The sequence below is a fragment of the Delphinus delphis genome, chromosome 3 (genome assembly GCF_949987515.2).
Source record: "Delphinus delphis chromosome 3, mDelDel1.2, whole genome shotgun sequence".
Taxonomy (NCBI): domain Eukaryota; kingdom Metazoa; phylum Chordata; class Mammalia; order Artiodactyla; family Delphinidae; genus Delphinus; species Delphinus delphis.
The window spans coordinates 61728157-61743070 of record NC_082685.1 but is presented as its reverse complement, the minus strand read 5'-3'; the positions used below and the strand labels follow the sequence as shown (position 1 = coordinate 61743070).

At 37.0% G+C, this 14914-nt stretch overlaps 1 protein-coding gene across 1 annotated transcript in view; it reads right to left on the bottom strand.

The window, feature by feature from the left end:
* Nucleotides 1-14914, bottom strand: part of CDKL3 (cyclin dependent kinase like 3) — an 86299-nt gene that overhangs the window by 47777 nt on the left and 23608 nt on the right. The window contains exons 5-6 of the mRNA XM_060008838.1: nt 4108-4220; nt 1941-2080 (exon numbers count right to left, since the gene is read on the bottom strand). Coding sequence (XP_059864821.1) covers nt 1941-2080; nt 4108-4220 — 253 coding nt within the window. The remainder of the gene's footprint in view (nt 1-1940; nt 2081-4107; nt 4221-14914) is intronic.

The following is a 14914-nucleotide window of genomic DNA, read 5'->3' as shown; positions in this document are numbered from 1 at the left end:
AAATAAATAAATAAAATTTAAAAATAAAAAAATTATAATAATCAATGTTAGATTGAGAATGGAGATTTATATCCAGTGCTACTTGAGTATAAATTAATGAAACCTTTCTGGAGAAAAAAACAGCAAAATATATCAAAAGTCCTAAAAAGTGTAAACCCTTTGGTCCACTAGTCACACTTCTAGGAATTTATCCCAACAATACAAGTTCATAAAAACATATAAAAGATGTTTACTGGGCTTCCCTGATGGCGCAGTGGTTGAGAGTCTGCCTGCCGATGCAGGGGACATGGGTTCGTGCCCCGGTCTGGGAAGATCCCACATGCCGCGGAGCGGCTGGGCCCGTGAGCCATGGCCGCTGAGCCTGCGCGTCCGGAGCCTGTGCTCCGCAACGGGAGAGGCCACAGCGGTGAGAGGCCCGCGTACCACAAAACAAAAAAAAAAACAAAAACAAAAAGATGTTCACTGTAGCAACTTTACCAATAGTGAGAGAAAAAACCTGAAAACAAATGTCCAAATTGCAAGATCAGTTAAATAAACTATAGTACAGTCATACAATGAAACACTATGTAAGCCCTAAAATTATGATGTAGCTCCATACTTACTGACATGGTAGTATGCTTAAAATATACTGCTAAGTGAAAATAAACAGGTTACATAGCAGTGTGTAAAGTATGATACCTTTTAAAAAGCATAAACTTCTATGCTTGTAGTTGGTTGGGAAAAGCCCAGAAGTATATAAACCAAAATGTTAATAGTAATTTTTCCTGGATTGTGGGGTTGGGAAAATCTTAACTTCTCCTCTTTGTTTATCAAGTATTCCTATTTTTCTTATGATCATTAGGTATTCTTTGTATGATCAAAACTATGACATGAAAAAAGAAAGAAACTGAAGTGAAAATGTAGTAAACAAGTCTTATCCTTTAATAAACTCTAGTTCTTTCCAAGTACCAAAGAAACAACTTTCTTCCTTTGATAATAGTCTTTAGATGTTACATGTCATATGTTTAATTTTATCTAAATAACAGCAACAACAGTGAACATTAACAACATTTGTTGATAGCTTCTTCAAGGCTCTGTGCTGAGAATATTTCTACCATTACCTCATTTAATCCTCCAGCTCCAGAAAATAAATATTGTTAATGTTGTTTTACAGCCCAGTAAACTGAGGCACGGAGACTGACTTGCTCAAGTTTACAGAGCTAATTAGTGACAGAGCTGAGTTTTAAACAAAGTTCATGTGAATCCAGAGCCCCTTCTTATAAACATCACACTATACTTGCTTTGAAATTTAGGTAACCACTTTTTTAAGGGCTGTACATTGGAAACAAGATACCTTAGTTGACCCTGGGAAAGGAAATTGGCTGGAAAGAGAAAATAAATAGAAGCAAGTAACTCTCTCACATTTTGAATTTTGTACTAAGTATGCTGGTATATTTATTATGTAGTTCAAAATAAATTTTAAATTTTAAACTAATTTAAAAGTGCTATATAATGTTTTGCTTCCTCTGATTCAACCTGAATTTTGGTACTGGTGTATCCTGAAACAACATTAAAACTGCAGCTGCGAACGCCTTGTGCGTACCTTAGAATACCACTGTACAAGGAACAAATCCCTTGGGTAGACTGCTAGGAAGACTGGCTGTTAAGAGGTGTTGATAAACATGGTAAGTCCTTAAAATTTTCCAGTTTATCCCTAATTATCAATAAAATTGGGATAAACAAAAAATAATAGACAGGATTACCCCAGGGGCCTTTCATTTCTAACAGCCTGTGACTTTTAATTTCTCTGAACTTAAGACATAAAGACAGAGGAATATAGTAACTTTTAACAGATAACATTACTTCATGAATCCTTTTGGAATCTCATTAAAGTAATATCCTAAAACTGTATTATAATTTATGCAAATTTCCCAGTATAAGTCCTTAATCTCTTAACATACATGAACAATATCTGCCAACAATCCATTTAGCTTTGGGTATTTTTTTCTTGCATTTTTGGGGTGTTGAACTTGAGGAAGGACCACCCCAGCAAAAATGGGATTCTTGGAAAAGATATTCTGCAAGTGAGGTGTCAAATTGCCTGAAAAGAGAAAAAATATATACATAAGAAAACCAGGAAATTATTCTACAATCAAAATAATAAATTGTTATGTAGTCTGCATTAAATTACTAAAAAGGGAGAATAACAGTTAAGTTCTTTTAATTTTTTAAAGTTGAACAAGAAACTATCTGAATACAGCATAAAAAAATGTGAGTTTCCCCAGTAATCTATTGATAGTACATAGGCAGTAGAAAATATAAAACCACATGTGCATATTCTTTTCCCAAAATACAAGACATATAATGCCATTAGAAAAGGCACATTCAAACTTTTACATATTTCTATAAGGGTATATAAATGGTTTAACTAGCAAGTGTTCATCAGCAAACCCTTACTCAAAACGGCTAAAATACTAAAATTATATATAAATAGGAATTCTGCAAAGAAGAAACAAGGCTATAGAGTAGTAGTAGAATGGAAAGAACTATAAATAGGAGTGGAGAGAGCTAAATTCTAGCACTAGCTCTGCTATAACTAATTCTGTGACCTTGGGCAAATCTTCCTTTTCTGTGCCTTGGTTTCCTCATTTGTAAAATAACAAAATTGATCCCACCGTCTCTAGAGGTCCTTCTAACATTAATCTCATAACCAGAACTTTAAAGATGACAGAAAAAAGTATGATGCTTTAAGGCTCTGAACTGTATCTTTAATCAATATTTACCCAGATTCACGGTTTTTATAGTTGTTAACAGTACCTTTCTCACGATCCTGTAATTACATGTTTATGTATAGCTTCCTCACCACAAAAAAGGCTCCTCAAGCTCCTCATTCAGAGGTATATATATATAAAATCCTTGAAACTCCATGAGCAATGCTAATCATGAAAATGTTTTGGTAATCAAAGCAGATGAGCTCTCTGCTTATCTACTGTGGTTTAAAAAAAGTTTTCTCAGTAAATAATTGGTTTTCTATTTCCAAGCACTTTATTTATTATAAATTTATTTATTTATTTGTTTTGGCTGTATTGGGTCTTCATTGCTGTACGTGGGCTTTCTCTAGTTGTGGCGAGTGGGGGCTACTCTTTGTTGCGGTGCACGGGCTTCTCATTGCGGTGGCTTCTCTTGTGGAGCACGGGCCCTGGTTGCATGGGCTTCAGTAGTTGTGGCGTCAGGGCTCAGTAGTTGTGGCTCGTGGGCTGTAGAGCGCTGGCTCAGTAGTTGTGGTGCACAGGCTTAGTTGCTCTATGGCATGTGGGATCGTCCCAGATGAGGGCTCGAACCCATGTCCCCTGCATTGGCAGGCAGATTCTTAACTACTGTGCCAACAGGGAAGTCCTCCAAGCACTTTTAAAAAACATCAAAATCAACTCTATTACTCAAAAGTCCTCTCTGAAAGAAGCAAATATTTGTAGAAGCCAAAATTTTAAAACAACTTTCAGACAAATTGAAGTAGGTTCCTATTTTACTATTTTTCTTAGTATCAACCATCAAAACATGGCATAGCTATTTGCATCCTGGCAAAGAAAAATATTATCTTCAAAAACAGAGGAGAGGGACTTCCCTGGTGGTGCAGTGGTTAAGAATCCGCCTGCCAATGCAGGGGACACGGGTTCGATCCCTGGTCCAGGAAGATCCCACACACCACGGAGCAACTAAGCCAGTGTACCACAACTACTGAGCCTGTGCTCTAGAGCCCGTGTACCACAACTACTGAAGCCCATGCATCTAGAGCCCATGCTCCACAACAAGAGAAGCCACTGCAATGAGAAGCTCGAGCATCGCCATGAAGAGCAGGCCCCGCTCACCACAACTAGGGAAAGCCTGCGTGCAGCAACAAAGACCCAATGCAGCCAAAAATAAATAAATAAATAAATTTATATTAAGAAAAAAAAAAAGGAGGAGAATTTTCTACCTTTTTTATCAGCCCACAGCATTCATCTACTCCCATCTATCAAAAAAATATGCTTCCCTGTTCTTATAAAGAAAACACTAAATTTGAAAATCAAGCAGAATTGATCTGGAAACACTTATTTGAGGCATTTAACAGTATATTTCAGTAATACCTACCTACTTTTAAAACAATTTTATGAAGTAAATCCAAATCAGAGCTGCTAGGAAGATAGGGATTTCCAGTGGCCATCTCAATGATCATACAGCCCAAAGCCCAGATATCCACAGGTCTGAAACAGACAACAATAAATCACTTTTCATAGAAAAATCTTTTCTGAAAAAACTTTTTTTTTTTTTTTTTTTGGCTGCACTGTGGGGCTTGCGGGATCTTAGTTCCCCAGCCAGGGATCGAACCCATCCCCCCTGCAGTGGAAGCACAGAGTCCTAACCACTGGATCACCAGGGAATTCCCTAAAAAAGAACTTTTAAAATAAACTTAAGGCTAAAGAAAACAGAATGGTTAAGTGGTATCATTTATCAATTTTCACTACAATATCATATAGCAACTTTAGGATATATATTAAATATTATCATGTTTTATTAGTAACTTAAATAGTTTATATTTAAGTTGCATGAGAAGCCATGTAGCAGTCCAAAATAATTAATTATAATGCTAAAACTGTTTCAAATACTTATATAAGGACATTATGATAAATGGTTTATGACGTAGAATAGCTGAATACTAAAATCATCTTGTACTTAGAAAGTAAAAATCTTAAATATTTTACCACTTACTTTATTTATCTTAATGCATTGTGAGTCATCCATAATTCAAGCTTTTTTTCCCCACATAATCAGTTTTTTTTTAATTTAATTAATTTATTTATTTATGGCTGTGTTGGATCTTCATTTCTGTGCGAGGGCTTTCTCTAGTTGTGGCAAGTGGGGGCCACTCTTCATCGCGGTGCACGGGCCTCTCACTATCGCGGTCTCTGTTGTTGCGGAGCACAGGCTCCAGACGTGCAGGCTCAGTAATTGTGGCTCACGGGCCCAGTTGCTCCATGGCATGTGGGATCTTCCCAGACCAGGGCTCGAACCCATGTCCCCTGCATTGGCAGGCAGATTCTCAACCACTGCGCCACCAGGGAAGCCCCTAATCAGTTTTTTAAATAGATAAAAAGATGCCCAAACTTACATTCAGAAGAAATTATAAATAAACACTATAAGGAGATCTATTTTTCACTGATCCAACTGACAAAAATTATAAAATTTGATAACTGCTATGTTGGTGAGGCTATGGAAAATGAATACTCACATGTACTGCTCTGGGAGTATAAATTTAAACAACTTCTTTGGAGGAAAATTGGCAAAAGCTACTAAAATTTTAAATGTACATACTTTTGACTAAACACCTTTATTCTTAAGAACTTATCCAAAGATCTACTCACACATGTGCACAAAGATAAATTATAAGAGAATTTCACTGCAGCACTGTTTGTAGTAGAAAGATTGGGAACAACCTAGACATCCATCAATACGGGAATAGCTATGTAAGTTTTTGTACAACCACACAATGAAATATTAGTTGTTAAAAAGAATAAGGTAGGTCTATCTGCATGTGTTAATATAAAGTGATCTCTGAAATAAGCTCTCAAGTAAAAAAAAGCAAGATTCATTAAAGAAATCAGAGGAGATCTAAATATAATAAACGGAGAGACATTCCATGTTCATGTATACGAAAACTCAATATTGTCAAGATGTCAGTTCTTCCCAACTTGATCTATAGATTCAACGCAGTCCCAATCAAAATCCAATTTGGAGAGGACTTCCTTGGTGGCGCAGTGGTTAAGAATCCACCTGCCAATGCAGGGGACACGGGTCCGAGCCCTGGTCTGGGAAGATCCCACATGCCGCGGAGCAACTAAGCCCGTGCACCACAACTACTGAGCCTGCGCTCTACAGCACGCAAGCCACAACTACTGAAGCCTGCGTGCCTGGAGCCCATGCTCCACAACAAGAGAAGCCACCACAGTGAGAAGCCCACGCACTGCAACAAAGAGTAGCCCCCGCTCACCGCAACTAGAGAAAGCCTGCGCACAGCAATGAAGACCCAACATAGCCAAAAATAAATACATTTATTTTAAAAAATCCAATTTGGATATCAATAAATTGATTCTAAAGTTTATATGGAAAGGCAATAGAACCAGAAAAGCCAACATGATGTTGAACAAGAACAAAGTCAGAAGAAAGACACTATCTGACTTCAAAATGTACTATAAAGCTACAGTATGTGAGACAGTGTGATATTGGTGAAAAAATAGACAAAAAGATCAAGAGAACAGTATACAGTGCCCAGAAATAGACTCACAGAAATATACTCAACTGATCTTTTTTTCTTTTTTTTTTTTTTTTGCGGTATGCGGGCCTCTCACTGTTGTGGCCTCTCCCGTTGCGGAGCACAGGCTCCGGACGCGCAGGCTCAGTGGCCATGGCTCACGGGCCCAGCCGCTCCGCAGCATGTGGGATCTTCCCGGACCGGGGCACGAACCCATGTCCCCTGCATCAGCAGGCGGACTCTCAACACTGTGTCACCAAGGAAGCCCCTCAACTGATCTTTGACAAAGGAGCAAAGGCAATTCAGGAAAGAAAGTCCTTCTAATAAGTGATACTGGAACAACTAGAAATCCATATGCAAGAAGAAATGAACCTAGACATAGAGCTTGCACTTTTCACAAAAATTAACTCAAAATGGATCGTAGACCTAAATGTAAAATGCAAAACTATAAACTTCGAGACAATAATATAGGAGAAAATCTAGATGACCTTGTGTTTGGTGATGAGTTTTTAGATACAATACTAAAAGCATAATCCACAAAAGAAAAAATGGCTAAGAAGTACATCATTAAAATTTAAAACTTTTGCTCTGTGAAAGACACTGTTAAGAGACTGAAAAGAGAAGCTACACAGTTGGAGAAAATATTTGCAAAACCCATAACTGATAAATGAGCTGCATCCAAAATATACAAAGCACTCTTAAAACTCAATAATAAGAAAACAATCAGGGACTTCCCTGGTGGCACAGTGAATAAGACTCCACACTTCCAATGCAGGGGGCCCGGGTTCGATCCTTGGTCAGGGAACTAGATCCCACATGCATGCCACAACTAAGAGTTTGCATGGTACAGCTAAGGAGCCCACGTGCTGCGATTAAGGAGCTGCTGAGCCGCAACTAAGGAGCTGCTGATCTGCAACTAAGGAGCCCACTGGCCACAACTAAGACCCTGTGCAACCAAATAAATAAAGAAAACAATCAAATTAAAAATTGGGCAAAATATCTGAACAGACACCTCACCAAAGAAGATATACACATGGCAAATAAGCATATGAAAAGATGTTCAACATCATATGTCATCAGGGAACTGTAAATTAAAACAGTGAGAGAGATACCACCAAACACCTATTAGAATGGCTAAAATCTAAAACACTGACAATACCAAATGCTGGAAAGGATGTGGAGCAACAGAATTCTCACTCATTGCTGTTGAGAATGCAAAATGATACAGCCACTTTGGAAGACAGTTTGACAGCTTCTAACAAAGCCAAACATAGTCTTACCATACAATCCAGCAAAAATTGCACTCCTTGGTATTTAGCCAAATGAGTTGAAAAACTTATGTCCACAAAAAACCTGCAGATGAATGCTCATAGCAGCTTTATCCATAAGTGCCAAAACTTGAAAGCAGGTAAGATATCTTTCATCAGGTGAATGGATAAACAAACTGTCAGACATACATACGATGGAATATTAAATGATTACAAAGAAATGAGCTATCAAGCCATAAAAAATATCAAGGAACCTTAAATACACATTGCTAAGTGAAAGAAGCTGTCTGAAAAGGTTGCATAATGTATGACTCCAATTATACGACAGTCCAGAAAAGGCAAGTGTATAGAGAGATTTAAAAGATCAGTGGTTGCCAGGGGTCCAGGGAAAAGGAGGGAAAGATAAAATGGTAGAGCACAGAGGATTTTGGGGGCTGTGAACCTATTCTGTATGATACCATAATGGTAGATACATGACATTATACATTTGTCAAGACCCATAGGAAACACAATACAAAGACTGAATATTAATATAAACTATGGACTTTAATTAATGATAATGTATAAATATTGGTTTATCAGTTCTAACAAATGTACCAAACTAATGTTAGATGTTAATAATAGGGAAACTGTGCTGTGTGGGTAGGGGTAAAGGACATATAGGGAAACCCTGTACTTTCTGTTCAATTTTTCTATAAACATAAAACTGCTCTAAAAAAGTAAAGTATATTGGGCTTCCCTGGTGGCGCAGTGGTTGAGAGTCTGCCTGCCGATGCAGGGGACGCGGGTTTGTGCCCCGGTCCTGGAAGATCCCACATGCCGCGGAGCGGCTGGGCCCGTGAGCCATGGCCGCTGAGCCTGCACGTCCGGAGAGGCCACAACAGTGAGAAGCCCAAGTACCGCAAAAAAAAAAAAAAAAAAAGTAAAGTATATTAATTTAAAAAATTACAAGGGAGAAAAAAAGCAAGATTCTATACAATATATATAGTATGTTCCTATTTCTGTTTAAAAGGAAGATGTGTGTCTGTGTGTATTGCTAGATAATGATTTTAAGGAACAAATGACTTAACTGTGGTGTATACAATTTGTTAAGCCCGCATTACAACAAAAACTGGATAATAGGAACTTAAAAGCTTGCTTACTTCACAAGTTTTAAGAACTTACAGCAGAAACTAACACAACATTGTAAAGCAGTTATACTCCAATAAGAAAAAAAGAAAAGAAAAAAAAGAACTTAATAGAAATTTATAAGTTTTAGTGAGAAACACTAAAATTAAGACCAACTTATTGCCTTCAAAGTTTTAAGTAAATTATTTTTAGGCACTCTCCCTACAGTATGAAATTCTTACTCACCTCCTCCACTTCTAACAGAGGCACTAAAAACACTCCTACACAAATAAGTTCACTTTTTCCCAGCTTGTTCTGAACTTTCACAGTTCAGTTTGGTAAGGTAAGGCATTATCTGCAGAACTGTAAAGAATTATCTAGGCAGGCCTTTCAAAGAGCAATAGGAGACAAAATACATATAGTTGATTGTCACTGCAGTGCTAATCTTAATGGGCTCCCCCATTATCTGAAGTATGAATAAATCCTAGGATAACATGCAGGAATAAGAGGAGGATTAAAAAGAATCACATGGAGGAAGAACTTGGAGATCTGCTGACCTACTCTCCAGTGAAACTGCTGAAAATTATGAAAAAAAAACCCACAATAATTAAAACCTCTAGAAATAGTCCTAAGGGCAAACAGTGGGGGAAGGACTTGGAGATCTGCTGGCCTACTCTCCAGTGAAACTGGTGAAAATTATGAAAAAAAACCCACAACAATTAAAACCTCTAGAAATAGTCCTAAGGGCAAATAGCAAATGAAGAAAAATCTATTCAAGAAAATCTATGAAGGGACTTCCCTGGTGGCACAGTGGTTAAGACTCCAAGCTCCCAATGCAGGGGGCCCAGGTTCAATCCCTGGTCAGGGAACTAGATGCCACATGCATGCTGCAACTAAGAGTTCACATGCCCAACTAAGGAGCTGGCAAGCCTCAATTAAGGAACCCAAGTGTCGCAACTAAAACCTGGCGCAACCTAATTAATTAATTAATTATTTTAAAAAAGAGAAAATCTATGAAAATTTGTTTAAAAAGATGAGTCTGTGGTATTTGAATCAAGACCACTCTCTCCCTCCTCCACTCTAGCTCAGTAAGGCAAAGACACTATCCTACACAGTTCCAGCCAAGAACTTCAGGCTTCCTTTTTCCCTAGCTCCCAGTCAGAGGGCTTTATTCCCAAGAGGAAAACTTCAGTATTTCTCATATTTCCCCCAGTTACCTGTTCCTGAGGCTAAATCCTGGGTGAGTATGGAGAAAAACTTCAAAACAGCAAGAGAAAAATAATTCATCACTTACAGAGGAATCTCCTTAAGATTAACAGTTGACTTCCCACTAAAAACAATCTAGGCCAGGGACTTCCCTGGTGGTCCACTGGGTAAGACTCCACACTCTCAGTGCAGGGGGCCTGGGTTCGATCCCTGGTCGGGGAACTAGACCCTGCATGCATGCTGCAACTAAGAGTTTATACGATATAACCAAGGGTCCACATGCCGCAACTAAGGAGATCTCGCATGCTGCAACTAAGACCCAGCACAGCCAAAACAGATAAATAAAAATAAATAATAAATAAATATTAAAAAAAAACAATCTAGGCCAGAAGGCAGTGGTACAACATATTCAAGCTGCTCGAAGAAAGAATTATTAACTAAAAATCCTATATCCAGCAAAGTTATCTTTTAAAAATGAAGGTGAAATAAAGACTTCCCCAGATAAACAAAAACTAAGAGAATCTGTTACCAGCACGCCTGTGTAACAGGAAATACTAAAGGAAGTTTTTCAGGCTAAAAACAAGTGACCCCAGACAGTAATTCAAGTCCACACAAAAAACAATGAGCCCAAGTAAAGGTACTTATGTTATTATAAAAGACTGTACATTACTTAACCATAAAAAAGAATGAAATTTTGCCATTTGTGACAACATGGATGGACCTAGACGGTATGCTAAGTGAAATAATTCAGACAGAGAAAGACAAATACTGTATGATATCGTTTATATGTGGAATTTTAAAAATAAGACAAATGAACAAACATAACAAAACAGAAACAGAATTATAGATATAGAGAACAAACATGTGGTTGCCAGAGGGGAAGTGGGTGGGAGAAGAGAACTAGGTGAGGGGAGTTAAAAGGTACAAACTTCCAGTTACAAAATAAATGCGCCAAAGGGATGAAACATACAGTATGGTGAACATAGTAACTATGTAATATTTTTGTATGATGACATATCATAACTAAATTTATCATGGTGATTATTTGAAATGTATAGAAATATCAAATCACAGAGGGTTATAGGTCAATTACATTGGGTTGGCCAAAAAGTTCGTTCGGGTTTTTCTGTAAGATGTGGAAAAACCCAAACGAACTTTTTGGCCAACCCAATACTTTAGAAACAAACAAACTCATAGAAAACGAGATTAGATTTGTGGTTACAGCAGAGGCAGGGGGATGTGGGGGGAGGGTAAAATGGATAAAGGTAGTCAAAAAGTATAAACTTCCAGATATAAGATAAATAAGTACAAGGGATAATGATAAATATAATTAACACTGCTGTATGTTACATATAAAAGTTGTAAGAGAGTAAATCTTAAGAATTCTCATCACACAGAAAAATTAGTTTCTACTTCCTTAATTTTGTATCTATGTGAGATGATAGATGTTTACCAAACTTACTGTGATAATCATTTCATGATGTATGTGAGTCAAATCATTATGCTGTATACCTTAAACTTATATAGTGCTGTACGTCGATTACATCTCAATAAAACCGGAAGAAAAAAAGACAGTATAAATTCCTATTTTCCTCTTTTATTCTCTTGATTTATTTTAAAAGCAATTGTATAAAATACTATGCATATAGTATATTGTTGGGCCTATAACATATAGAAATGTAATGTATGTGTAACATTATTTGCCAATAACAGCAAAAAGGAGGTAAGAGAGAGCAAAACTGTTTTGGCTAAGGAAATTACTATAGATTATAAAGTAATAATGACAACAAGGTATTTTGGGGTTTGTAACATTAATAAATTATTATACACAGCAAAAATACCACAAAAAGACAGAAAAGGGAATAAAGCTATATAGGAGTAAGTTTTCTATGTATATATATCACTGGAATTAAGCTAATATAAATCTGAAGCTGATTATGATAATTTAAGGTGCACATAATAAACACTAGAGCCACCACTAAACAAATCTCCAAAACCTATAGTAAAAAAAAAAATCATTAAAGAAATTGAATTGAGGGACTTCCCTGGCTGTCCAATGGGTAAGACTCCACACTTCCAATGCAGGGGGCACAGGTTCAAACCCTGGTTGGGGAGCTAAGATTCCCACATGCCGCACAGCGTGGCCAAAAAAAAAAAAAAAAGAAAAAAAGAAATTGAATTGATACATTACAAGATATTCACTTAATGAAAAAGGAAAGCAGTAAAATGGGAACAGAGGAACAAAAAGGACATGAGACACAAATAAAGAAATAAAGCAGATGTGTGGGCTTCCCTGGTTGTGCAGTGGTTATGAATCTGCCTGCCAATGCAGGGGACACAGGTTCGAGCCCTCGTCTGGGAACATCCCACATGCCGTGGAGCAACTAAGCCTGTGTGTCACAACTACTGAGCCTGTGCTCTAGAGCCCGCAAGCCACAACTACTGAGCCCACATGCCACAACTACTGAAGCCCGCGTGCCTAGAGCCTGTGCTCCACAACAAGAGAATCCACCGCAATGAGAAGTCCGCGCACCGCAATGAAGAGTAGCCCCCGCTCGCCACAACTAGAGAAAGCCCGTGCACAGCAACAAAGACCCAACACAGCCAAAAATAAAATAAATACATAAATAAATTTATTTTTTTTAAAAAAAGGATATATTAAAAAAAGCAGGTGTAAATCCAACTATATCACTAATAACATTAAATGTGAATAGATTCAACAATCTACTTAAAAGGCAGAGATTGTCAGCCTGAATTTCAAAAAAACATAATTCAACTATACGCTGTTTACAGGAGACACATTTAATAAATTTTACACATTTATTCAAAGATACAAACAGATTGAAAGTAAAAGGAATGAAAAAGCTACATCATGCAAACAACAAGCACAAGAAAACTGGACAAAGTAGACTTCAAACAGAAAATGTTACTAGAGATAATGTTATAATGATAAAAGTGTCAATTCATCAGAAAGCTATAACAATATAAACATGTTGAGAACAACTGGACAGAAGATCAACAAGGAAATAGAAGACTTGAATAATACTATAAACCAGTTAGACCTAATAGACATCTATCGAATACTTCATCCAATAACAGAATACACATTCTCTCAAGTCACATGGAACATTCACCAAGATAGACTATATGGTAGGCCATAAACAAACCTCAATAAATTTAAAAAGACAGAAATGATATAAAGTATATTCTCCTATCACAATAGAATACAATTAGATATAAGTAGTAGGAAAATTTGGGAAATGACACATTACTAAATAACAAATGTATCAAAGAAGAAATCAAAAGGGAAAACAGAAAATACTTTGAGATGAACGAAAATGAAGAAACAAAACAAAATTTAGGGTATGTAGGTAAAGCAGTGCTTAGAGAGAAATTTACAACTATAAATGCCTATATTAAGAATTAAGACAGACAACACACCTATCCCTATCTACACAGCAGCACTATATACAATAGCCAAGACATGGAAACAACTTAAATGTCCATTGACAGATGAATGGACATGTGGTACACATATACAATGGAATACTACTCAGCCATAAAAAAGAATGAAATAATGCCATTTGCAGCAACACAGATGGACCTAGAGATTATCACACTAGTGAAGTAAGTTAGAAAGAGAAAGACAGACACCACATGACATCCCTTATATGTGGAATCTAAAATACGACATAAATCAACTTACCTATGAAACAGAAACAGAAACAGACTCACAAGTTATAGAGAACAGAATTGTGGCTGCCAAAGAGACATCCCTTATATGTGGAATCTAAAATATGACATAAATCAACTTACCTATGAAACAGAAACAGAAACAGACTCACAGGTTATAGAGAACAGACTTGCGGCTGCCAAAGAGGCTGGTGGGGTGGGGGAGGGATGGATTGGGAGTTTGGGATGAGCAGATGCAAACTATTATATATAGAATGGATACACAACAAGGTGGTACTGTATAGCCCAGGGAACTATATTCAATATTCTGTAAGAAACCGTAATAGAAAACAATATGAAAAAGAATATATATCCATGTATCAATATAACTGAATCACTTTGCTGTACAGCAGAAATTAACACAACATTGTAAATCAAATACCCTTCAATAAAATTAATTTTTTTTAAAAAGAATTAAGACAGATATCAAATCTACAACCTAACCTTCCATTATAAGACACTGGAAAAAACAGAGCAAACTAAAACTACAGCAACCAGAAGGAAGGAACATTATTAGATTAGATTAGAGTGAAAACTAATGTAACAGAATTTTTTAAAATAGAGAAAATCAATGAAACCAAAAGCTGGTTCTCTGTAAAAATCAACAGAATCGACATTTAGCTAGCATGACTAAGAAAAAAAGAGTGAAGACTCAAATTACTGGAATCAGAAATGAAAGAAGTAACACGACTACCAAACTTACAAACATAAAAAGTACTATCAAAAAATACAATGAACAGGGACTTCCCTGGTGGCGCAGTGGTTAAGACTCTGAGCTCCCAATGAAGGGGGCCTGGGTTTGATCCCTGGTCAGGGAACTATATCCCACATGCATGCCCCAACTAAGAGTTCGCATGCCACAACTTAGGAGCCAGTGAGCCTCAACTAAGGAGTCTGCCTGCTGCAACTAAGACCTGGCACAACCAAATAAATAAATGAATAAAATATTTTTAAAATACAATGAATAACTGTATACCAACAAATTAGAGAATTCAGATTAAAGGATAGTTTCTGAGAAAAACACAAACTACTGAAATTGGTTCAGGAAGAAGTCGACAGGTACTTCCTTGGTGGCCCATTGGTTAAGACTCCACACTTCCACTGCAAGGGGCACGAGTTTGGTCCCTGGTTGGGGAACTAAGATCCCACATGCTGTGCGGTGCAGTCAGGAAAAAATAAAATAAAAAGACAATCTAAATAAACCCATAGCAAGTGAAAATTTTGAATTAGTAATCAAAAAACTACACACAAAGGAAAGCACAGGCCCAGAGGGCTTCACTACTGAATTCCACAAAACATTTAAAGAAGATGATCATGTGAACTCTTCACAAACTTT